The following is a 24520-nucleotide window of genomic DNA, read 5'->3' as shown; positions in this document are numbered from 1 at the left end:
TCCGCGGTATCTTGGGGGTCCTGGGAACACAGTTCCCGATTAATGACATAATGAATTCCTGCTTCCCCTGCCTCAGGCCTTTACACAGCGGATACACCCAACTCCAGCCTGGAATTGAGGGTCCACAGGACGGAAAAAGATGCGCGCGTCCATGGTAAGTGTGGGGCGTTGTGGGCTGCGGAAGGGCTGAGTTTTAGTGGGACTCACTGTCCTGGAGCCTGAGTTGTTGCTGCGGGTAAGGATCCTGGAGGATGTGGGACCACACCTCCCGCAGCCGCGGGCCATCAGGTGTCCCATGTGGGTTAGCCTTCTCCTGGTCCAGATGTCTCAGTCCTCCTCTTGAAACAAATGCCACAGCAGGGAGGACATCAGGGAGCAGGGAGGCAGCAAGGCACGACTTGTTCCCAGATGGCCCTGTCCTATCCTCCCCCCCCCCCACCTCCCGCCTGTCAGACCAGAACATCTGGACTGGCTCTAGCGCCAGGTGTTTGGGGCTGCACCTGCTGCTCCAGGCCCTGCCTGGGTCTAACCTTTTCTCCGGGCTTTTCCGGTCTCGGCTGACTCACCCCATGATCAGCCCCGACAGCAATTTCTCGGCTTTCACTTTTCCTTTTTCTACCCTGTGATCTGGTTCAGAAATCATAAAGGGGCTTAGCAAATGCTTCCCTTCGACCTACCAGAACTTGTGATGGAGGGATTCAGGGCACCGGCCTCGGATGTAGACCCATCTGGGGTCGTGTTCCCTTGGCGGGGCACAGGCCTGCGGGGGCGCTGTTCTGAGCACTTCTTGTCTCAAAGCCAGTCGGTTCCCCAGAGTGTATAAGACTTAATACACGGGCCGTGCTGGGAAGAGTGCTCCCCACGCAGAGCTAGTGCTCCCCTGTAATTCACTGGTATTACTATTTCAGTCCACAAAAAGATGCTGCCAGGACCGGAAACAGGGTGGACCTGGCCTAGATGATGCCTCTAGTGGTCATTTTAAACATCCCTTTCCTTGGTCTGACAGCACTGTTTTCAATAATAATCATGAAGCAGATAGTTAAGAGTATCCAGGAAAGAAACAGTGAAAATTTTCTTATTTATGGAGGTTTGTATGTGGAATCATGCCAGTGCAAAAGTTAAAAAAAAAAGTAAGAAAAAGAAAAATAAGGTAAATATTATGGAGAAAAATAGGAAAAAGTCATGGATTAGGAGTTTAGGAGTTTTTAATTTGGGGCATCTGGTGAGCCTGTGACTCTTGATCCCAAGGTCGTGGGTTTGAGCCCCATGTTGGGTGTGGAGATTGCTTAAAAATAAAATCTTTTAAAGAAGTTTTTAATTGCATGAATGTAGTTTTGAAAGAAAGCTTACTCTTGCATGTAGATTGGTTATGGTCATGAATAATAGGAACAAGACAGTTTCTGTTTTAGAACTTTTACTTCTGGAAAGTTGTCTGTGACTTTGTCAGGATTGATCTTTGCATGTCCATGTTCCGTATTCAGCTGAGCTCGCTTTGTCGTCTGTTTTTGCTCAAAGCTGACTGAAGGGCACTTTTTATTAATTTTAATTTCAAAAGCTCCTCTCACATGAAATCACAAATATACAACTAGGAAAAGTCTTAAATGTGAGGGTAGGTTTGTCAGAGATTCCTAAAAATCACATTTCGGAGTAAATTCCAGAAATTTCAATACTGCCTATGTCTCTAAAAAAAAAATCAATCTAGTGGCTTTTAAATATCTCCACATACGAAATATTTTCACTGAAACATCATCACCAGAAAATTCATCATATGTTTTTATCTTATTTGGCAAAATTCTTCCATTTTCCTTCTTCTGCAAAAGATCAGAGGAAACTGTTGAGTGATAGTGGGTACTGACATTTATTTAATCCATTGTTTTAGAATGAGTCTAGTTCTCAGTAAAAGAGATCCGCTTCTCTTTTAGTTTCTTCTGGCACTGGGAGAGCCAACTCTTCTGTCTTCTGCGTTGAAACACAGGAAAATGCAGGACCTTGAGAGTCGGTGCACAAACTGTGCCTAGCATGAGCTCGAATCACTGAGCCACTTGGAACTTACTGTTGGAACAGTAGCTAAGTCTGTGTGTCCGCAGACTAAACAAATGAGTGTTCTCTGATCGAACTTCCATGTAGAAGACGAAGTTTTTTAAAGAAAAAGAAATAAAAATGTGCTTATTTGAGGCTCATGGATGTAATTAAATCTTAAATCTTAATAGTAATGGCAGCAATTAGAACTTCAAGGAGATAGCTTTGGGGGAGGGGTGAGTAGTATTTTATCACTAAAATTAAGTCACTAGTATTTTGTCATCAATATTCTTTAAAATTGGTACCTGATACACAGCAGACCAACTTTTGGTATGTTTTTATTGTTGTTTTTTTAAAAGATTTTATTTATGTATTTGAGAGAGAGATCACAAGTAGGCAGAGAGGCAGAAAGAGAGAGGAGGGAGCAGGCTCCCCACGGAGTAGGGATTCTGATGCGGGGCTCCATCCCAGGACCCTGAGACCATGACCCAAACCGAAGGCAGAGGCTCAACACACTAAGCCACCCAGGCTTTTTTTTTTTTTTTAAGATTTTTAAATATTTTTATTTGAAAGAGAAGGAGAGAGAGATAATGAGCAGGGGTAGGGGCAGAGGGAGAGGGACAAGTTGACTCCCAACTGAGCAGGGACCCTGATGCAGGGCCTGATCCCAGGACCCTGAGATCATGACCTGAGCTAAAGTCAGCCACTTACCCGACTGAGATGTCCAGGCACCCCAAAGTGTGTTCTTTTTTTTTTTTTTTTTTTTAAGATTTTATTTATTTGAGACACAGAGAGAGAAATCACAAGTAGGCAGAGAGGCAGGCAGAGAAAGAGGGGGAAGCAGGCTCTGCACTGAGCAGAGAGCCCGATGTGGAACTTGATCCCAGGACCCTGAGACTGAGATCATGACCTGAGCCAAAGGGAGAGGCTTAACCCACTGAGCCACCCAGGCGCCCCCGCTTAAGGTGTGTTCTTATTGTTTAAAAAATTTCTATGGACAGCTTATCCCTATTTGCACCCAAGGAATACAGCTCCCACCTTCCTGCTCTTTTGAGTGTGCGGCTGCCTGCCTCTTTGGGCTTGTCGAATGTCATTTGTTGTTAGAGCAGCTGTCTGGACCTCCCTGGGATGGAGAGACTGCCTGTCTCCTGTTCAGCCAGTGTTTCTCTGAGCCTTTTATTTTTATTTAAATTCAGTTAATTAACATATTATTGGTTTTAAGGTAGATTTATGAGACTCATCAGTCTTAGATAATACTCAGTGTTCGTTACAACACGTGCTCTCCTTTATGTCCATTCCCCGCCCCCCCCCCAGCAACCCTCAGTTTGTCTCCTATGATTAAGAGTCTCTTATGGTTTGTCTCCCTCTCTGATTTCATCTTGTTTTATTTTTCCCTCTCTTCCCCACAATCCTGTTTTGTTGCTTGAATTCCACATATCAGTGAGATCATATGATAATTATTTTTCTCTGGTTGACTTATTTTGCTTAGGATAATCCTCTCTAGTTCCATCCTCATTGTTGAAAATGGCAAGATTTCTTTTTTGATGGCTGCATAATATTCCACTGTAGATATGAAACACATCTTCATCCATTCATCTGCTGATGGACATCTGGACTGTTTCCATAGTTTGACTATTGTGGACATTGGTACTATAAACATTGGGGTGCGCGTGCCCCTTCGGATCACTACCTTTGTGTCTTTGGGGTAAATACCCAGTAGTGTAATTGCTGGGTCATAGGGTAGCTCTATTTTGAACTTTGAAGAACCTCCATGCTGTTTTCCAGAATGGCTGCACCAGCTTGCATTCCCACCAGTAGTGTAGGAGGGTTCCCCTTTTCTCTGAGCCTGTTAGTCCAGCCTGTGACACCTCCTGGTCGGGGCCAGCGCTGACCATTTCTCTCCTCTCTGTGTTCCAAAGTTGCTTAGAATGAGCGTGATGTAGAGGCAAAGCTCACCATGTGACTTTTACTGGAAGTCAGTACCTTCGTGTAAACTCCTTGGTATAGTAGAAAGAATTTGGCCCTTGGATTCAGGAAAACCTACAGTAGAATCCTCCCATTGCTTCTTGGGGAGCTCTGAGAACTTGGGCAAGTTACTTCCCATCTCTGAGCTGTTTCCTGACCCATAAAATAGGGCGGCTGTTAAGAATAACAGATAACTCGTGTGCACGCAGTGCCTGATAGCAGCGGTGGCCATCATGGTTTCCAGAGGAGTTAGGAGGCAGTCCTGATTCATGCATCGCCCCGGCCTCAGGCCTGGAGGCCAAGAGCCTGGAAGGCCCTGGAAATTTTGCCTCCTTTTTCTAGGATCCTCACAGGGGCTGGACCTGGTACCCACTAGAGCTGCCCCCGGTCCTTTCTCAGCAGCTGGCAAGGGAAGAGGTGCTATGTCAACCCAGCCCCTCCTCTACCCTCTCTCTAGGGCTGAGGCTGGAGAGTGTGGGTGGTCAGACCTCCCTCCCTCACATGCTTCCTGCACCCACCCACCCAGGGGCACAGGGTCTCTACCCTCTCCCAAGTATTTGGTTTTACAGCTTTTGCCCCATGATCTCAGTTATTCCTCACACAAACTGCTGGATGGGTCTGTATGGCTGCACTGTACCAGAGAAGCCCAGAGAGGCTCTGTGATTCCTAAAGGTCACACAGCAGTAGAGCAGAGAGGGGCTGAATCTTGGGTGGACATGGGCTCTGCTTCTGAAAACGCAGACTTGGATAGTCAGTATTGATGCCCAGCCCCTCACAGGTTTCCTTTTCTCCTTGAACCAGCACTTTGCTGGAAAATCCCCTCTAAGCACCCACGTTGGACTTCAGTCTTTCTTGTAATTTTCCAGGAGTTTCCCCAGAACATCAGGAATGAAGGGGATCTGAAGGGAGATCAGAATTTCCACACTTGCCACAGCATGTGGTTTTGAGAACAAGGAGAACCTGCTCTCAGGCTGGGTTTCACAACCTCCACGGCATCTCCAGCTGGTCCTGGAACTGAGAACTTTCCAAATCAAACATAATGAAAACACACCCAGTGACAGTGGCAGCAAAAACTGCCATTTACTGAAGTGTTCCTATGTATTTGTGGTGTTTGCTGAGTGTTTTGTATGTGTTACCTCGTTTGATCCTCAGGATAACCCCATAAGTTCTTCCCACTTTACAGCTGGGGAAACTGAGGCTGCGAGAAGTTGGGTAACTTGTCCAAGGCTGTCCATTGAGGAAGGAGCAGAGCCTAAATTTGAACCCAGACTGTCTGACTCTGGAGCCCCGAGGCTGTAGTCAGTATGCTTTTTCTGAAAACGAAATCCATCTGGATTTAGACATGCTCATGAGTCATGTTCAGTAGCCTACTTTCTGTATTTTTGGGAACATCTGAAATATTTCATTAAAAAAAAAAAATCGCAAAGCTCTGACCAATGAGTCTAAATGGGACCGGATGTGTGTGAATTGGAGCACATTCTTTAAAAACATTAAATTAACTAATTAAATTAAATGAATGTTTTAAAAACATTCTTTTTAAAAAAAGTATCTATTTTATTTATTTACTTTTTAAGTAGGCTCCACACTCAACACGGGGCTTGAACTCACGACCTCCGAGTCACACACTCCCCTGACTGAGCCAGTCAGGTGCCTCAAGAAGCACATTTTGTTTTGTTTTGTTTTGTTTCACTGCTTGGGTTGAAAATTCTCCAGGTGCTGTTGCTGTGCGGGATGCACAGCTGAGGGTCTCACACTGGATCAGAGCCGCAGGGGTAAATGTGGGTGACTCTGCAGGGGTGAATGTGGCTGACTCTGCAGGGGCTGCAGACTGAGTCGTCTGCTGGAGGGCTTGGCTGTGTCCTTTCTCCTGTGAGGGAAGAGGCTGGGGCTTCAGCCACCCCTTTGCCACTTTCAGATCGATGGGAGGGGGTAAGTGATCTGCTCTCCTTCAGCCTCAGTTTCCCCACGTGCAAAATCAGGTGTGTCTGCTCATCTCAGCTTGATGTTCAGGGTCACAGCTCTCTCCCCTCAGATACCCTCTCCTCCGGTTCTCACTCTGGGCTGCACTGTAGAACCACCCGGAAGCTTTAAAAAAATGCCCTGCCGGGCAGCTGGCTGTCCCCTCACAGCTGTGCTTCTGCTTCAGGCTGCCCGCACCCCTGCCTCCCTGTCTCCATCATCCCCCTTAAGGCCACTCCCTCCCCACCACCTTCTCAGATTGCCGGAGGATATGAGGGGGTAAGTGCAGGATTTGGGTTGGAATTCCATCTATACCACATGCGGACCCTCTCATCTGCTTCAGGACTTCACCAAAAATCTCAGGGGCGCCTTTTCTAGCATCATCTGCAGCGCCTCTCCCCCTCCTCTCTTAGGCCCGTTCAGCCGGACTTTGGCCTCCAACTCTGAGAGGAGCCGCGCTCACGCAGGCCACCCATGGCCCTCACCCTAGAGCGCACTCCTGGCCTCCAGAGGCCCGTTTCCAGCTGCCTCCCTGGCTTCTCCACTTGGCTACCTGGTGGGCGATTCACGCCAGCACCCCAAGCAGGGGCACCCACTTGTCCCGAGCCTGCTCCTCCTGCCTCCCCCTTGCTCTGGCCAGATCACCTTGGGGTGAGCTTGACCCCGCTTTCCTTCATGCCCCACCGCATTCCATCAGCAAACCCTGTAGGTTTGACCTTGGTAGCAATCCAGAACCCTTCACTTGTCATCCCTCCGGCCCTGCCTCTCTGAGCCGTCTCCACCACCTGCACGCCTCTCTCCGCCTTTGTCCCCTCCGCTCCAGCCACACTGGCCTCTGGGCTGCTCCTCAAACACCTGGGGCCATTGCTCGGGCAGCTCCTTCTGCCTGAATGTTCCAGACATCTGTCGGGCCCTCTGTCTGCCTTCCAGACCCCTCATTTCATACGGCAGCCTCTGTTGCCACCCCATCCCCTCCAGCTCCTGTAACACTGCCCTCCCTTTTCTTTCTTTTTTATTTGGCATCTCTTCTAATATTCTAGATGATTTAGTTCTTTACTAAGGCTTAAAAGAAATGGAAACATTTCTGTCTCTCTCCCTGGTACTGAACCAAAGCTCATGGAGGTTGGGATTTTTACTTTGTTCATAGACACGGGGCAGGTGCCAGGTTGGTGCCTGGCATCCAGCTCTGTGAGCATCTGTTGAGTGAGCAAATAAATGTTTTTTTTGACCTTCCCATGCAGAGGTGGGCATCCTTGGCCGCTTACAGCTGCCCTAAGGCAGAGGAGAATATTTGTTAAAAAGGCACGGTGAGAGGTGCCTGGGTGGCTCTGTGGGTTAAGCCTCTGCCTTCAGCTTGGGTCATGGTCTCAGGGTCCTGGGATCGAGTCCAGCGTCAGGCTTTCTGCTCAGTGGGGAGCTTGCTTCCTCCTTTCTCTCTTTCTCTGCCTGCCTCTCTGCCTACTTGTGATCTCTGACTGTCAAATAAATAAAAATAAAATCTTAAAAAAAAAAAAAGGGGCACGGTGATCCTGGAAGCATACCAACACCCCCCTCTGCAGCAAATTGTGTGTAGACTCGAGTCCGAGAACCACAGCTGGGGATAAAGGCTGCAGGCTCAGAGTCAGGAACCCGGTGGGTTCAAGAGCAGAGTTAGAGCACGTCACACACAGCGTTATTGCCCTTGTCATTGTCCTGGATCCCCTCAGCACTTAACCTCTGCTTTTCTCAAACAACGATAATTGGAGTTTAAAAGAAGAATTTAAAGATACTCAACAGCCGGAATGAGCTGGTGGGCGTATTTAGAATAATGCAACTACAGTAATACAAGTGTAGCTAGTAGGTGGTTGGGTACACAGATGTTCACCAAACAGCGCTTTCGGTTTTCAATGCTTGAGACTTGAAATTTTATGTCTGAAAATTTTTCATAATAAAATGTCAGGAAGCATGCTATGAACTTAACAATGCTCATTGCAGGAGAGCTGGAAAATACAGAAAGAGAGAAGGAAGCAAAATAATTCCAGTAACCGCCCCTAGCCCCGCACCCAGAAGGATTCCCTGTGAAGATGTTGGTGTGTATCTTTCTAGTCTTTCTGTGGTGTGTATTTATTTTATTACATAGTAGTCATCGTATAGCTTACCCCAAACTGAACACTCTGATGTTTGTCAGGGATTTTTTTTTTTTTTTTTTGGTGTGTGTGTATGTGCTTCTAAAATGAATATATGTGTATTTAAGCATTTTGGAAAACTAGAAAAGAATTAAAAATACCCCAGATGTCACTGACTGCCAATAAACAGTTTACATTTTGGTATATTTCCACAGCTTTTCTTTACGTGTTTTCTTTTTTTAAAAAAGTTTAAAAAAATATACTGTTTTGTATAAAGCTTTTTCATTAACCATTATGTAATGGCCGTTTATTGTCATTAGGTATTTTTCTAAAATAGAACTTTAAAATATAGAGTGTCCTAGTATATAAATTTGGCAAGAAATATAATATATATATGTATTTTAAGATTTTTAAGATTTTATTTATTTGACAGAGAGATGGCGAGAGAGGGAACACAAGCCGGGGGACAGGGAGAGGGAGAGGGAGAAGCAGGCTTCCCACTGAGCAGGGAAACTGATGCGGGGCTCAATCCCAGGACCCTGGGACCATGACCTGAGCCAAAAGCAGATGCTTAATGACTGAGCCACCCAGGCAACCCTAAATATGGCAAGAATTAAATAATTTTTTTACATAGGATTTTTAGGTATCTGATGTTTCACCATTGGATGTCACTTTCTGGTAGACAGCTTTTGTAGGCATTTCAGATTATTTCCTTAAAATTTGGTCTATAAATAGAAATTGAGTCAAAGAGTATGACTATTTTTAAGGTTAGTGATACAGACTGCCAAATTGGGGTGCCTGAGTGGCTCAGTGGGTTAATCCTCTGCCTTCAGCTCAGGTCAGGATCTCAGGGTCCTGGGATCGAGCCCCACATCAGGCTCTCTCCTCAGCGGGGAGCCTGCTTCCCTTCCTCTCTCTCTGCCTGCCTCTCTGCCTACTTGTGGTCTCTGTCTGTCAAATAAATAAATAAAATCTTAAAAAAAAAAAAAAGATGTTGGCTACTGTCGTAGTCACTAACTATTATAAAAAAAAAATTGCCAAGGGGCGCCTGGGTGGCTCAGTGGGTTAGGCCGCTGCCTTCGGCTCAGGTCATGATCTCAGGGTCCTGGGATCGAGTCCCCCATCGGGCTCTCTGCTCAGCAGGGAGCCTGCTTCCCTCTCTCTCTCTGCCTGCCCCTCCATCTACTCGTGACTTCTCTCTGTCAAATAAATAAAATCTTTAAAAAAAAAATTGCCAAATTGCCCTTCAGAAGTGTTGTAATGATTTCTATTCCTATCAGCAATGGCTGACAGTGCGTGTTTACTTGTATCTTTTCTTATTTTTAATATTCGTATTTTAATTTCCCCCCAAACCAGTTTTTTTTTTTTTTTAAAGATTTTATTTATTTATTTGACAGACAGAGATCACAAGTAGGCAGAGAGGCAGGCAGAGAGAGAGAGAAAGGGAAGCAGGCTCCCTGTGGAGCAGAGAGCCCGATGCGGGGCTCGATCCCAGGACGCTGAGATCATGACCTGAGCCGAAGGCAGCGGCTTAACCCACTGAGCCACCCAGGCGCCCCCCCAAACCAGTTTTTAATTTGCATTTATTTGATTACAAGTGAGGTAGAATATGTTTAGTTAAATTAGTGGTAATAACGTATTTCTCCTTTTAAAGTTATTTAGCATGCCCTTTGTCCCCTTTTTGATTTTGGAATTTAAATCATTTTTATTGATTCATAAAAACTCTTCATATATTAAAGATATTACATTTGCTGTCATTTTCTTCTAGCTTATCTTGGTAGTTTGTGGGGTTTTTTTTTTGTTGTTGTTGTTTTTTCAATGCAGAGAATGTATTGGTCTGGCTGATTTGGCTATTGGTAGCCAGCAGTCCACGTAAGCCAGGTCGAGGAAAGAAGTCTTAGTTGAAGGACACGTGTGGAGGATCAGAGGATGGGACCTACTTGCCTTCTTAGGTCCCGCCAGCTGGTGTGGGAGGCGGTGGTCACAGGATAGGAAATATGGCAGCTGCCTGGGCAGCGGGGACCGCGGGCCATCATTTTCCCTTAAAAGGGAGCATGGACATAAGAGGCAGTGATAGAAATTTCTAATAATAAGACCTTTAACATTTTTTAAATTGTAAAACCTTTTACTCTTTTCCTTTGTGTCTTTTTCTTCGGCTTTTATCCTTCGAGTGTCTTTATTCTAAGACCTGATACAAAGGCCTCTATATTATTTTAAAATTTGTTTATAGTTTTATATCCTACATTTAAATGTGATTGATTTTTAGGGATCATTAATACGATCTTATTTATAGGTTCCAAGTGGGAGATGTTTTCAAGAGGTTTTGGTGATAGATGATACTCACCTTTTCCTGTTAAAACACCTCAAGCACCAGGCGCCTGGGTGGGTTAGTCAGTAAAGCAACTGGCTCTTGATTTTGGCTCAGGTCATGAATATGGGGTGCTGAGATGGAGTCCTGTGCCAGGCTCTGTGCTCAGCGAGGAGTCTGCTTGAAATTCTTCTCTCTCTCCCCCACTGTTCCTCTCCCCCAACCCCATGCTCTCTCTTACTCTCACTCTAAAATAAATAGATTATTAAAAATATTTTAAAAAAATAAAGAAGAGGGGGGCGCCTGGGTGGCTCAGTGGGTTAAAGCCTCTGCTTTCAGCTCAGGTCATGATCCCAGGGTCCTGGGGTCGAGCCCCACATCGGGCTCTCTGCTCAGCGGGGAGCCTGCTTCCTCCTCTCTCTGAATGCCTCTCTGCCTACTTGTGATCTCTGTCTGTCAAATAAATAAATAAAATCTTTAAAAAAATTAAAAAAAAAAAGAAGAGAGATTGGGGTGCCTGGGTGGCTCAGTGGGTTGGGGCCTCTGCCTTTAGCTTGGGTCATGATCTCGGGGTCCTGGGATCAAGCCCCACATCGGTTTCTCTGCTTAGTGGGGATCCTGCTTCCCTCTCTGCCTGCCTCTCTGCCTACTTGTGATCTCTCTCTCTGTCAAATAAGTAAATAAAATCTTTTTTAAAAAATGAAGAGAGAAAACTTCAGGCTCATCCCCCTGAGGAACTTTTTTCTCCATCTAAAAATCTTAAAAAAGTTTTTATTATAAAAGTAACTCATATTGGTTAAAAAAAAAAAGAAATAATATAACTTGTCAAAGTCTGAATCCCAAACCCCCACTGTATAAAATATACAACATTTTGGTGTATTTTCTTTAGATCATGCTTAATGTATAGTAGACTCTGCTTATAAATGTATAAAAAAGTATTTATTTTATTTTAATTTTTAAAAATATATTCTAAGCAAAAATGGGATATTAATGTTTTTCAATGTGCTTTTCTCAACCGGTTCCATGTCTGCTCACATAAATCCATCTTGTTTTCTCTAGCGACAGTATGTACATATGGACATATGAATGCAGGATCATTTATTTAATTGGTCCTATTAATGATTATTTAGGTTGTTTTTCCGATAATTTCGGAGGCCAGAAATTGGTCCTCAGTTTGCTTGCTAAGGAAAACGGTTGTTAATGCAGTTCTTTGTAATCCTGCTTTTGTGGGAAGGATAAAGACCTTTTGTTCTGAAATCCCGTGGGCACAGGCAGAGTCTCAGCTTTGCCCTTGTTAGAGCCTGCGTTGCGTAGTTGAGCCCTGGTTACTATGCGGGCTGGGGGGTCCCCTGAGCCCTGGGCTGGAGAGGGAGCTCTCTTCCTGGGGCCTCCTGCTAGCCCCCTTCTTCCTAGGAAGAACCACCTGGCAGTGAATCCCCACGAGATTGTGGAATGAGTGCGGGAGGCATCACAGTCGATTCTCTTACAGCAGGAGCTGGCCAGCTTTCTCTGTAAAGGGCCAATGAGTGGAAGATTTTAGGTCACACGGTCTCCATTGCCACTCCTCAGCCCATCTGCTGTAGAGAGAAAGCAGCCCAGGGCGAGATGTAAATGAATGGGGTGTGGCCGTGTGCCAATAGAGCTTTGTGCGCGCTCAAGTCTGAGTGTCCTGTAATTGCACATGTCACAGAACATGCTTCTTTTGACTTTCCCCCAACCATTTTCAAAATGTAAAAACCGTTCTGAGCTTGCATACAGAAATAAGCAGAGGCAACCAATATGACACCTGGGCTGTTGTTCTCATAGGTCTAATTTTATAACCTGGTTCCTGGAGTTCTTCGCTTTGACTCAATGGAGTTGTTTCTCTAGCTGGATTTTAGGATAGAGGGTGACACCATTCATCGTCTCAGTGCATGGCACCCTGTCCTCACTGGTCCCTTATGTGACCCCTGTCTTGTGGGTTTTGGCTTAGGTTTCTTTGGTTTCCTGATATTATCATACCTTCCTCCATCTTCCCAGTAGCCGGCATCCTGATGTGTTTAGTGTGTGTTCTTTAGTCCATATGCTTCTGTTCTTGTTCGTTTTTTATTTTTATTTTTTAAAAAGATTTTATTTATTTATTTGACAGAGAGAGATCACAAGTAGATGGAGAGGCAGGCAGGCAGAGAGAGAGAGAGAAGCAGGCTCCCCGCTGAGCAGAGAGCCCGATGTGGGACTCAAATCCCAGGACCCTGAGATCATGACCTGAGCAGAAGGCAGCGGCTTAACCCACTGAGCCACCCACACACCCCTCTTGTTGGTTTTTTAAAATGATGTTTTCAGGTGTGCTTCTTCTAAGATGTGTATCATTGGTTTGCGTGTGTGTATCTTTAATTGATACAAGTGGGGTTGCATTGCAGAGCTCATTCTCATGTTTCCACTTAGCTCTGTGTCTAAAAGCTTATCCCTGTTGCCATGTGAACATGGAGTCCTTGCACTAGTTAGAAACTAGCGGGCAGGGCTCCGCAGATCAGCCCACCACCTTTCACTTTATTTTTTAAAGGTTTTATTTATTCCCTTGAGAGAGACAGAGAGCACGAGTAGTGGGGAGAGGCAGAAGGAGAGGCAGAGACAGGCTCCCTGCTGAGCTGGAAGCCCCACGTGGGGCTCGATCCCAGGACCTGGAGATATGACCTGAGCTCAAGGCAGATACTTAGAGATCTGAGCTACCCAGGCACTCTCTTTCACTTCATTTTTATTTTTTATCTTTTTAAAAATATTTTATTTATTTATTTGACAGAGAGAGAGAGTGCAAGCAGGGGGAGCGGTAGGCAGAGGGAGAAGCAGGTTCCCTGCCGAGCAAGGAGCCCAATGCCACGCTCAATCCCAGGACCGTGGGATCATGACCCGAGCCAAAGGCAGATGCTCCATGGCTGAGCCACACAGGCGCACTGTCACTTTGTTTTAAAAAAGTGTCCTTGAGTGGTATTATGTTTTGACCTTGTGCATATTTGGAAATAGGTACTTTTGCCCTTGAAAGGGGCAGGCAATTTGATTGTGTATTTTATTTTATTTTATTTTTTTAAGATTTTATTTATTTATTTGACAGAGAGAGATCACAAGTAGATGGAGAGGCAGGCAGAGAGAGAGAGAGGGAAGCAGGCTCCCTGCTGAGCAGAGAGCCCGATGCGGGACTCGATGCCAGGACCCTGAGATCATGACCTGAGCCAAAGGCAGCGGCTTAACCCACTGAGCCACCCAGGCGCCCCTGATTGTGTATTTTAAAAATCAACACTTTTTTCCTCTCAAACTGTAGATAGCTATTAAAATTTAAAAATTTTTAGGGGTCCCTGGGTGGCTCAGTCAGTTAAGCAGCTGCCTTTGGCTCAGGTCATGGTCCCAGGGTCCTGGGATTGAGCCCCACATTGGGCTCCCTGCTCAGTGGGGAGCCTGCTTCTCCCTCTCCCCCTGCTTGTGCTCTTTCTCCTTCTCTCTCTCTCTCTCTCAAATATCTTTAAAGATTTTATTTATTTATTTGAGAGTGAGAGAGTGCATGAGCAGTGGGGGGGGGGAGGGGCAGCGGGAGAGGAAGAAGCAGACTCCCTGCGGAGCAGGGAGCCTGACTGGGGTCTCTATCTCAGGACTTGGAGATCATGACCCGACCGAAGGCAGCCGCTTAGCTGACTGAACCACCCAGGTACCCCAAAATTTAAAAAAAAATTTAAATACATTAAAAAAATTTGTGTTGAAAAAAACCTAAGTCTAATTTATTCCTTTTAGTGTTCATTTCCTTTTTAAAAATAATTTTTAAAAAGTTTATATTTGTTTTTTTTTCAATCTCTACCCCAGCATGGGATTAGAACTCACAACTTTGAAATCAAGAGTCGCTCACTCCACCCACTGAGCCAGCCAGGACCCCTGTTAGTGTTTGTTTCCATGAGTTTTCATCAAAACATACAACTGCATAACTGTCACCGCCGTCAGACAGAGAACGGTTGGGGAAGCTGAGTTCCCCTACCCAGTTTCCTCCTGCCCCTTTGTTGTCCGCTCCCTACCTCACTCCCAGCACCTGGCAATCACCGATCACTTTCTGTCCTATAATGATACCCTTTCTGGAACAGGACATAAATGGGATATGACGTTGACTTGCTTTTGGGGTATGGCTTCTTCTACCCATCACCATGCATTTGCTGCCCCATTATCTTGGGGTGTTTATGGTGAATTTCTTTGTAGATATTTTTGTCATTGTAATACAAAAAAATTTTTTTTTCAGGCGACTTTCTACATGTAGGCCACCTTTTTCTGGTATTTGTCTGGAGCACAGTGAGTTCCTCGGGCCTGTGGACCACTGACTGCTCATTCCTTGACATTGTATTACTGATGTTCACACTGTCTCCTGTTTGTTTTTATTAAAGATTTTATTTATTTATTTGAGAGAGATACAGTGAGGAAGTACATGAGAGGCAAGAAGGTCAGAGGGAAAGAGAGACTCCCCGTGGAGCCGGGATCCCAATGTGGGACTCAATCCCAGGACTCTGGGATTGCAACTTGAGCTGAAGGCAGTTGCTTCACCAACTGAGCCACCCAGGCGCCCACACTGTCTCCTGTTGAATCTGTGGCCTTCCCCAGGGCAGGATTCCTGCCTTGTCTTTATGTCCTTGCTTATTCATGGAGGAACCCTCCTCCCCCACCAGTTAAATTCCCTTTGGGGCATTTCTGAAGGCTCCCTAATTCTTACCAACAATATTTTTTCCTTCTCTTCTGGAAAGCAAGTGGGATCCGTAAATTGTGACCATTGTCTCTTGTTCCGAAATAGGTTCTCCGTAAGGTTTGGGTGCCTTCTTTTTGGCAGACTAATTACAATCACTGCATAAGAGAACCTGATTTATACATAACATTTCTGTGAAAGGATTCTTTTCCTGCCACATGTAATACAGATTTTCAGTTGTACTGTTTGTATAAATGGAAATGCGCTTGCCATTGACCTTGCGCTGCCATTGACCTTGTGATTGGCTCTTCCCACTTTCTTTGTTTCTATCCTAAGGCAGGCCATGCAGGGGTGAGTCCTCCCCAGGGCATCCTTGATGGACTTTCTCAGTCAGGTCCACGGAGCTTGGCAGTGGAATGTAGGCAAATCCCTACGGGTCTGGCCACGAGGAGCAAGCAGGTCAGAGCCCACTCCTGAAGACTTGGCCAGAGGACAGAGGGAATCCTTCTCTAGGTCTTCTAAAGGGATAGTTGCCTCGCTCAGTAAAGAGATTTAAGATTGGCTTAGACCAGAGAAGCTTGTCACCCCCGATTCTGGTCCAAATGGAATGCCCCGCACGCCCAGCACTTAGCACAGTGTCTGTTGTTTTGGCGCCTCAGTAATGCTGAATGGAAGTGATCTTGAACCTCTGGAGGTTTTCTCCAGCTCTGCTCCGTACTCCCCGATCCTCAGCAGGACAGGGCTTCTAGCTGCTGCTCCCCACCTTCCCCCTAACACAACACTCATCCTACACACACTGCTTGGGAAGTAATGAGAGATACAGTTTTGGTCTTTTTCCCCAATTCCCCGCACTGGGCTTCTACAAGCCTTGTAATTTCCCGATCGATAAGAGATGAGGGTCTTCTGTTATTCATCATAAACCCTCTTCACCCTACTTGAGTTTATGCTAATGAGGTGATGAGGAACACACCTATTAGAGGGCTGGAAATTTCAGCCCTATCTCCGGGGCTGGACGGTGAGTTAATCATTAGGACCAATGACGTAATCAATCCTGCCTGTGTAACACAGTCCTGATAAAAACTGAAGGGGTTGGGGAGTTTCTGGGTTGGTGAACACACAGAGGTGCTGGGAGACTGTCCCCTGGAGAGGGCGTGGTGGCTGTGCCCCTCCCCCGCCGCTCCGACACTCCGCCTTCTGGCTGTTCCTGAGTTGTACTCGTTGTAACAAGCTGGTGATCTAGTTAAGTAAACTGTTTTCCTGAGTTCTGTGAGCCATTCTAGCAGAGGAGGAGGTTATGGAAGCCCCTGATTTACAGCTAGTAAGTCAGAAGTGCAGGGGACAATCTGGACAGGTGGCTGCCGCTGAGTTTGGGTGGGGGGGCAGTCTGGTGGGACTGAGCCCTTTACCCCTGGGGTCTGTGTGAGGTCTGGGCAGTTAATGTCAGAATTGAGATAAACTGTAGGATATCCAGTCCGTTTCCACCGAGGACTAGATTGCGTGGTGTGGAGAAACCACGGATCTGGTGTCGGAAACGTTGGTGTGATTCTAGTGCACAGGAGAAAGGAGTGTCCTTTACTCATATACTCACACGCACACGCACATCCACACACTCAGCCACTCATCATCGGGTAAGCAGCCAGGAGGACACTATGGCCAGAGATAGGCCAATTCTTGGTCAGGCCCTAGGCCAGCTGGGGAACGTCGGGGAGACACCCTCCCAATCTGACGGCCTCTGGCGAGGGACCCCAGCCTCTGCCACCTGGTTCCAAGGTCTCACTCGCACCCCCTCTAACCGCCTTGTTCTTGGTTTTGCAGCCAGAGCCCAAGGTTGGAGACCTGATTGAGATCTTCCGCCCTTTCTACAGACACTGGGCCATCTATGTTGGCGATGGATATGTCGTCCACCTGGCCCCGCCAAGTAAGGGCACTGAGGGCCTCCGCCGTGCTGGGGCTGGGAGGAGTGGGAGATGGGGCAGCTGTGGGTGACAGGGAACTCCGCCTCTCTCCGACTGGTGGTCCCCGACTGGTGGCTGGTTCCTGAGTGCTGCAAGAAGGCAGGTTGGTATGGGGCAATAGTTTTCAAACTCTGCTCCTTGGAACCCTAGGGGTCCCCTACAGGGGCTGAGGTGGGCTTCCAAGGGGATGGCTCTTGTTTTAAATACTGTGGGTTTTTTTTTTTTTAAGATGTTATTTATTTATTTGACAGACAGAGATCACAAGTAGGCAGAGAGTCAGGCAGAGAGAGAGGAGGAAGCAGGCTCCCCGCTGAGCAAAGAGCCCGATGCGGGACTCGATCCCAGGAACCTGGGATCATGACCCGAGCCGAAGGCAGAGGCTTTAACCCACTGAGCTACCCAGGCGCCCCGATACTGTGGGTTTTAATTAAACTTATTCACCTCTTCAGTGTAAAACTCTGTGAGAGAGCATGGGCTTTTGGGATGTGGGCTTGGTGAGGAATCTAGTTTCTACTCTCTAGTCTCGGTTTCCTTATCTATAAACTGAAGCTAAGAGTGCTTCACTAGGAGAACCATTGTGAGAATCCCCCCACCCCTTTTCTTAAACTTTTTTTTCCTTTTAAAGATTTTTTAATTTATTTACTTGACAGACAGAGATCACAAGTAGGCAGAGAGAGAGGGAGAAGCAGCCTCCCTTTTGAGCAGGAAGCCCGATGCGGGGCTCAATCTCAGGACCCTGAGATCATGACCTGAGCCGAAGGCAGACGCTCAACCCACTGAGCCACCCAGGCGCCCCCCTTTTCTTAAACTTTTAACTTAAACTGAGGTATAACATAAATACAGTAAAGTGTGAAAATATAGTGAAGTGTATAGTCAATGAATTTAAAAAATAAATCCTCCATCCATGTGACAGTGACCCAGATCAAGATCTAGAACATTTCCACTACACTACGAGGCTCCCACATGGCTCTGCAGCCACCCTCCTCTTCCCGACAGACAACTGCTCTGAGAGCTTCCTTTGCTGTGAACTAGTTTTGTCTGTTCTACACCTTCATGTGGGAGGAGCCGCAAAGCCTGAGTTTTTTTTGTGTCTGGCTTCCTCCCTTTCCCCGGAGAGTCCTCGGTCTGTGAGTGGTAGGAGGAGTTCTCTTGCATTCTGTGTGTTTTCTGTTATATGAAAATACCGCAGCCCGTTATACATGCTTCTGCTGAAGGACACTGACTGGTTCCCGTGTTTGGCTGCTGTGGACATGGTAGCTGTGACATTCTTGAACATTCTTTGTCTTTTGCCCACCCCTTTATCCCTAACTGATGGCCTCACCCTGTACATACAGAGGAATCAGAAGGAACCAGAGCGTGTGGCACCTTCCCCAGCCCGATGAACCACACCACGGTCTGCACCCTCCTACTCTGCCTTTTCTTTGGTTAAGATACAAAAAAATCGCCCCTGTTCTTGTTTAAAAAGCCAGCCGCTGGGGGCACCTGGGTGGCTCAGTTGGGGAAGCATCTGCCTTCAGCTCAGGTCATGATCCCGGGACCCTGAGATTGAGCCCTGAATCCAGGCTCCCTGCTTCTCCCTCTTCCTCTGCCTGTAGCTCCCCCTGCTTGTGTGCTTTCTCTCTCTCTCTGTCAAATAAAAATCTTAAAAAACAAACAAACAAACAAACAAAAAAACACGCCAGCCTCTGTACCTCTGTATGTGGGTCCTGGACCCCCTCTCTGACTTTTGTGAGGCCTTTGCTCCTCAAATTCCTCACCTCTTATATTCTCTTGGTCCCCCTCTCTGCTCGGTTATCCCAACTGGCATGGAAACTGCTGTAATAACTTCCAGAAGGAACAGCCTCTTGACCTCACGTCTCACGTCTTCTCTAGCTAATTTCCTGTAGAGCGAATCTTCCATCATCTACTTCCTCTTGTCATTCTGTCTTTGGGTCCCTCCACCAGCCCTCTGAACTGATAAGCAAAGGAGCACTTATCAAGGCTACCAAAAGACCCTCCACATCTTGGCAAAGCCGAAGGTTGGTCTTCCGGTCAAGGCTGACTTGGCTTCTCAGTAGCATCTGACACGAGTGACCTCTCTCTGATCTTCATCGGAAGCCTGTCTTTCTTCCTCTCTCACTTGGGGCCTTCCTTCTCGGTCTCCTGTGTGGGCTCCTCCTCTTCCTCTATATCCCTCATCCTTACTCTACTCAGGCAATCTCCTCAGGCCCCTGGCTTCTAGTACTTTCCATTGGTGGCTGTTTCCTAAGCCCCCTCAGCATAGACCTCCCCACTCAGCTTCAGAGTTGTATAACCTCTTGACTACTTGGCATCTCCACGTGGGTGTTGGATTGGCGCCTTGAACTTGACGTGCCCTGAAAGAAAGGCTCCTGTGAATGACGCTGTCCAACTGCTGGAGGCCAGAATTTAGGGGTCATTCTTGATCTTTTCTACCCGTATCTAATGCAACAGGAAATCGGGTTGCCTCCCTCTCCAAGAGAGACTCCAGGTCTGATCACTTCTCACCATCTGCACTGTCTTGCCCATCCGAAGCTTTGCAGCTTGCGGCTGTTCTGTCTGCCTCTTGCCCGGCCGTGCTCCGCCCCTCCTCCCCTGGGCAGCCAGCGTGATCATTCTAAAGTATGAATTGGATTATGTTACTTCTGTCCTTTAAATTCCTTTTTTTTTTTTCTTTTTCCCCTCTGCTCAAGTTTAACAGAAACCACAAAAGATCAAAACTGGTGTCTCCCTACTGGCTCTCTCACATCAGTTGATCTACCCCACAGCGCGGCTCAGGCCATTCTCTGCAGAGGTAGGAAGGCTGGCCATCCCAGTCCCTGCAGGACAGGCCTGTCCTGCCCCATACCACATCTGCACTGGATCTAAAGTCCCGTGTTTTCAGCGTGACAGTATGTGCACAAGAGATTTTGTTTTCCTGGCCGCCCACGGCAGCCTGGTCCTAAAACAGCCCAGTGCTTGCTTCTGCTTGGAGAATTATTCTTTGCTTTTCTGTGTGGCAGGCTTGATGGTATCATTACCAGGCTTTCAGCTAGCCGGGGGCCTTCTCCCAGGCTTCTCAGTAAACTGGAAGGCCCGAGGTAGTCTCAGAGTCTCACTCACAGAGCAGCCGATTTGGGGGGGGGGGTCATCCTCAGTCATCTGCCAAAGGAAACTGTATCATCAATAGTAAAGAAGCGCCTGAACAAGGTGCCTTCAGCAGCTTTTAAGACTCTGCAGTCCTGAGTGAGGGTCCACGTGGGGTCTGATACCAGGGGAATGTTCATGGGTCCCAGTCCTCTTTGTTTCTTGGGTGTGTCGATCCATGCCAGGTGACAGAAATGAGAATCCACAGACAAAGCAACCACTTGGCACTTGAGTTTCTTAAATTCTGAATCACTGACAGCAATGGTCTCCAGGGGGCACACAATACAGAAATCAAGAGGGCAGAAGAAGAACACAACGTATTTTCTTTTGTAGTCCGAGAGGCTGACGCCTTTGAACTGGACATCTAGCCTAATGGTTGTGGCTTTGAACTTGGGGGCAGGGTGCTCAATTTTGGCATTTCCTGAAGACATCTTGCTATTGGTACCTAACCACGCCGGAGCGCCAGATCTCGCCTGGCCATTTCTCCCATTGTGGCACCCCAAGCTGATAGGGCAGATTCCTTGGGGGATGAGGAAAAGGCAATGACCAGGGTGTGGGGGTGTTTCTCACCAGCTCTGAGACAGAACTCACCCAAGACCAGTCAGGAAGAAATGCCTTAAAATTCTTGCCTGGCTTTTCCATCACACTTAGAGGAAGCTTCCAAGTCTGTACTGTGGCCAGTGTTGGCTCAGCCAGGTTACCTAGCACCGCTCGGTGATACAGTCAGAATCTAAACCCAGAGATCCCCTATGGAACTTCCCACCAGAGTGGCACCCACAGCACAAAGCTTAAGGAAGCCTCCCTCTTAGGGATTGACTCTGTACGGGCCTGGCCCTGAGAATTGGAGCCTCCTTAAATTTTGTGCTGCAGGCACCCTGCTTACCCCATCCCTGTCTCAGCCCTGCCGTGCTCCCTGCCTGGGGGCTGAAACTCACCTGGTCCCATTCCCAGGCTGACCTCCTCCCCAGACTCAGAGCGCTGCATGCTACCAGCTCTATTCTTTACTCCAGTGGCTCCCTCAAATGCCTCCCGCCCCTCTGGTAGCAAGTCTGAACTCCCCCGAACTCCTCTTCCAAAATCTCACAAATCTACTCAGGGCAAAGGGGGCTAGTCGTCTTTGGAAAGACCTGGAATCTGAGCAGCCCTTCCTGCCGTTGCTTCTGCTGTCCCATGGTGGCCCGCCTAACAAGACGCCTCCCCTGTGGGAAAGGGCCTTGGAGATCCCATCCCAGCAGGGCCACAGAGGCTCTTTGAGGGACAGTGGGTCTCTCTGGGGCCCACATCTTTTGCCATCATCCGCAGCTGTGTAGGTTGGCTGCTTGGGAGGGCTGCCCGGTCTGGTGCTGATGTCAGCCTCCCCTCCCCACCACCCTGGTCCTTGGATGGACCCTAGACTCCCTTTCTTTTGAGTTTTCTATTTTTTTACTTGAAATGGAGTTGACACACAATGTTCCATTAGTTACAGGTGTACGGGGCCGTGACTGGACAGGTCTATACGGTATGCTGTTCTCACCGCGAATGTAGCTACCACCGGTCCCTGTACAGTGTAGTACAACCCCGCTGACTCTATTCCCCAAGCTTGTGCCCTTTATCATCGTGACTTACTTCTGCCCGGGTACCTGGGAGCCTGTACCTCCCACTTCCCCTCGCCCGTTTGGCCATCTCCCCTCTCCTTCCCCTCTGGCAACCAGCCACCAGTTCATTCTCTTTCTGTTTCTGCCTTTTGTTAATTTCTATGATCATTTGTTCTGTTTTTGAGATTCCGTATATGAGTGAAATCATACGGTATTTGTCTTTCTCTGTCTGATGTATTTCGCTGAGCATAATACCCTGTAGGTCCGTTCACGGTGCCACAAATGGCAAGATCTTTTTTCATGGCAGAATAGTACTCCATAGGGAGTTTAATTTCTGGAGCTTGGTTGCCCCTTCCAGCCTTTCAGCCTCAGTAAGGGCAGAGCCGTGTGTCCCTACCGGGTCTCCCTGGGGACCCACCTCTAGCAGTTGCTGCGGGGCTTGGGTCCCTCTGCTCCGAGAAGGGTGGGAACTCCTCATCCACCCCCTTTTCTGCAGTCATCAGCTTTGTACTTGTCAAGGGACTATGACCTTGAGGGAATCACAGAGGGTTCATAATCTGTTCCCCCAGGGAGAAGGGGGTGCTCAGCCCATATATGCATAACCAAGAGGGCCGCAGAGGAGCCACAGGTGTAGAAGGTCCACTTCTTTAGAAACGTTACCGCTCCTCATTTCAGTTTAGGAAGCCAGGGCCCAGAGACCAGAGACCACAAGCACCTTCTCCAAAGCCACACAGCCTGTGACTGACCCTGCTCCCTTTTCCCTTCCCCTCTGCTCATGCTCTTGTGGATGGTGCCAAGGGCCTGTGGAAGGACCCCTACAGGCCTGCCCAGCATGGATCCCTCTGTTTTCTCTTTGTGAATCCTTAGGCGAAGTTGCGGGAGCTGGTGCGGCCAGCATCATGTCTACCCTGACCGAGAAGGCCATAGTGAAGAAGGAACTACTGTGTGATGTGGTTGGCAGAGACAAGTACCAGGTCAATAACAAACACGACGACAAGTACTCGCCGCTGCCTCCCAGCAAAATCGTCCAGCGGGCGGAGGAGCTGGTGGGGCAGGAGCTGCCCTATTCGCTGCCCTGTGAGAACTGCGAGCATTTCGTGAACGAGCTGCGCTACGGAGTCCCCCGCAGTGACCAGGTGCGTCCTCAGCTTCGTCCCCATCCCCAGGAGCCAGACCGTTCCGTCAGCCGGCGGGGGATGGGCATCGGGCACCTAGAAGGCCGAGGAGGCCACGCTCAGGGTAGGGACGAGGGTGGGGAGACGGGCAGGTCGGCCCCGTGGGCCGGCGCCGTTGTGCACCATGACCCACGATGTGAGTCACCGCCCGGGAAGAATCCTGTGTTTTGGACAACACTGTTTGTCTTTTACCCACTTAAACATTGCTCAAAGTGAAGAAAGCACATGAGAAGTTTCCTTTTCCCAAAACAATTCTGAGGCTTTAACACGGAGAATAAACAGCTCATTCTCGGTAGTCTCGTAGAATTCCTGTTTATCCACATTAAAAAAAAAAAAAGGCAGATTTCTTAGCACTTCTAATGAAGGACAGCTTTCGTGTTTCATAATATTCTGCTTTATGACCTGTGCCGCCCACCTGTGGCCCTTTTGGGGTCAGAGCTCCGGTAATTCAGCTCCCCCAGCAGCCTGGCCCGTGAGAAGTCAGCGCGTTCCCCTCCCACCCCGCCCGTAAAATGTTCACTCTCGGACTAACCAGGGCCCCCTGTCTTGTGTTTGATTGTGCTCTTTGCCTCCGCACCGAGCGCGCTCACAGCGAGCTGTTGTTGATTTCCTCGACAAAGTTCCTTTTGTGCGAAGTCAAAGTCGCTGTCTCCTGCATTCTCCCTCCATGAGGTTCTGTAAAGAACCAGGGGCACATTGTTCCTCCTCCCTTATCTGCAGACTGTTTCTCCCACCCTGACAAATCATTTAGCAAGGAAAATGCTGGGAACGAGAGCTTTCATGTGGGTACCCCCCCCCCAACTGCTGCGGCTGCCACAAAGCCACGCCTGATGACCTCTACCGTGAAGGTTAAAGACTGACTCGCAGTCACATCTTGGGTCTGTAACTTCATCCAGACCTTGTCATCCTGGCCTCTGGCTGCTAGGAACCTCAGTTCTGGGTACCGTGTGATGTCAGGGACACTGGTGTGTTTCCTGTCACCGCACACCACCACGGGGGCCCACTTAGGGGCAGCGCCGAGATGTATTTATTTTTAGCCTGTGAAGACCTCCAAATTCTTCTCTCTAATGGTCATTAAGGGCAGCCACATGCATACAATCTAGGCAAGTTCTGTGCTTAGGGGAGCAAGGGCAGTGCCGACCGTGTCAGGTAAGGGCGTTAGTTTTACGTACAAAGTTCATATTTTCTTATTTTTTATTCCTGGGATTTGGGGTACATGGTCCTCACTGGACTTGTTGGCATAAAATCATGATTAAACATCTTTCTCTTTGCTTGTTCTTGATTCTGCTTAAACCCCTGGCTTGGCTCGTGGGTGAGATTTCTAGATCTATGTTGGTGACCGTCTTTCACGCCCTCGTATGGGAAAAAGTACGGTTTTGCTGATTTGGGCCATCGGGCCTTCATTGGGGACAGTGGCCATGAGAGCAGACTCTCCATTTGCATTGTCACGGGGTCTGGTGTCCCCAGAGCTGTGCCCGGATAGTGCTGGAAATAGGAAGAGGCTGAACTTTCTCTCTGTTTCTTGCTGATCTGAACTGTTTCCACTGGGTTCTGTTCCCTTCAGTGTCGCTGCTGCACCTGATGGAACATGCAGGTGCTGGAAAGGGGGCCCTAAGGACATTGTGGCGCAGAGACTGGGAAAGAAGCAGG

At 47.9% G+C, this 24520-nt stretch overlaps 1 protein-coding gene and 1 pseudogene across 5 annotated transcripts in view; one reads left to right on the top strand and one right to left on the bottom strand.

Moving 5' to 3' along the window:
* Nucleotides 1–24520, top strand: part of LOC101675684 (phospholipase A and acyltransferase 3) — a 28614-nt gene that overhangs the window by 539 nt on the left and 3555 nt on the right. For 4 of the 5 annotated variants that reach the window (XM_004770225.3, XM_004770228.3, XM_004770227.3 and 1 more), the window contains exons 2-4: nt 77–154; nt 16859–16961; nt 22563–22831. In XM_004770225.3, coding sequence (XP_004770282.1) covers nt 140–154; nt 16859–16961; nt 22563–22831 — 387 coding nt within the window. In that variant the 5' untranslated portion in view covers nt 77–139. Of the gene's footprint in view, nt 1–76; nt 155–7917; nt 8013–16858; nt 16962–22562; nt 22832–24520 lie in introns of those variants that run through there. The other variant, XM_004770229.2, reaches the window with a different exon arrangement.
* LOC123388131 lies at nt 19876–20552 on the bottom strand (annotated as a pseudogene).

This window comes from Mustela putorius, unplaced genomic scaffold (assembly GCF_011764305.1).
Source record: "Mustela putorius furo isolate JIRA1106 unplaced genomic scaffold, ASM1176430v1.1 tig00000127_pilon_pilon_pilon, whole genome shotgun sequence".
NCBI classification, from domain to species: domain Eukaryota; kingdom Metazoa; phylum Chordata; class Mammalia; order Carnivora; family Mustelidae; genus Mustela; species Mustela putorius.
This window is presented reverse-complemented; position numbering and strand designations above follow the sequence as displayed.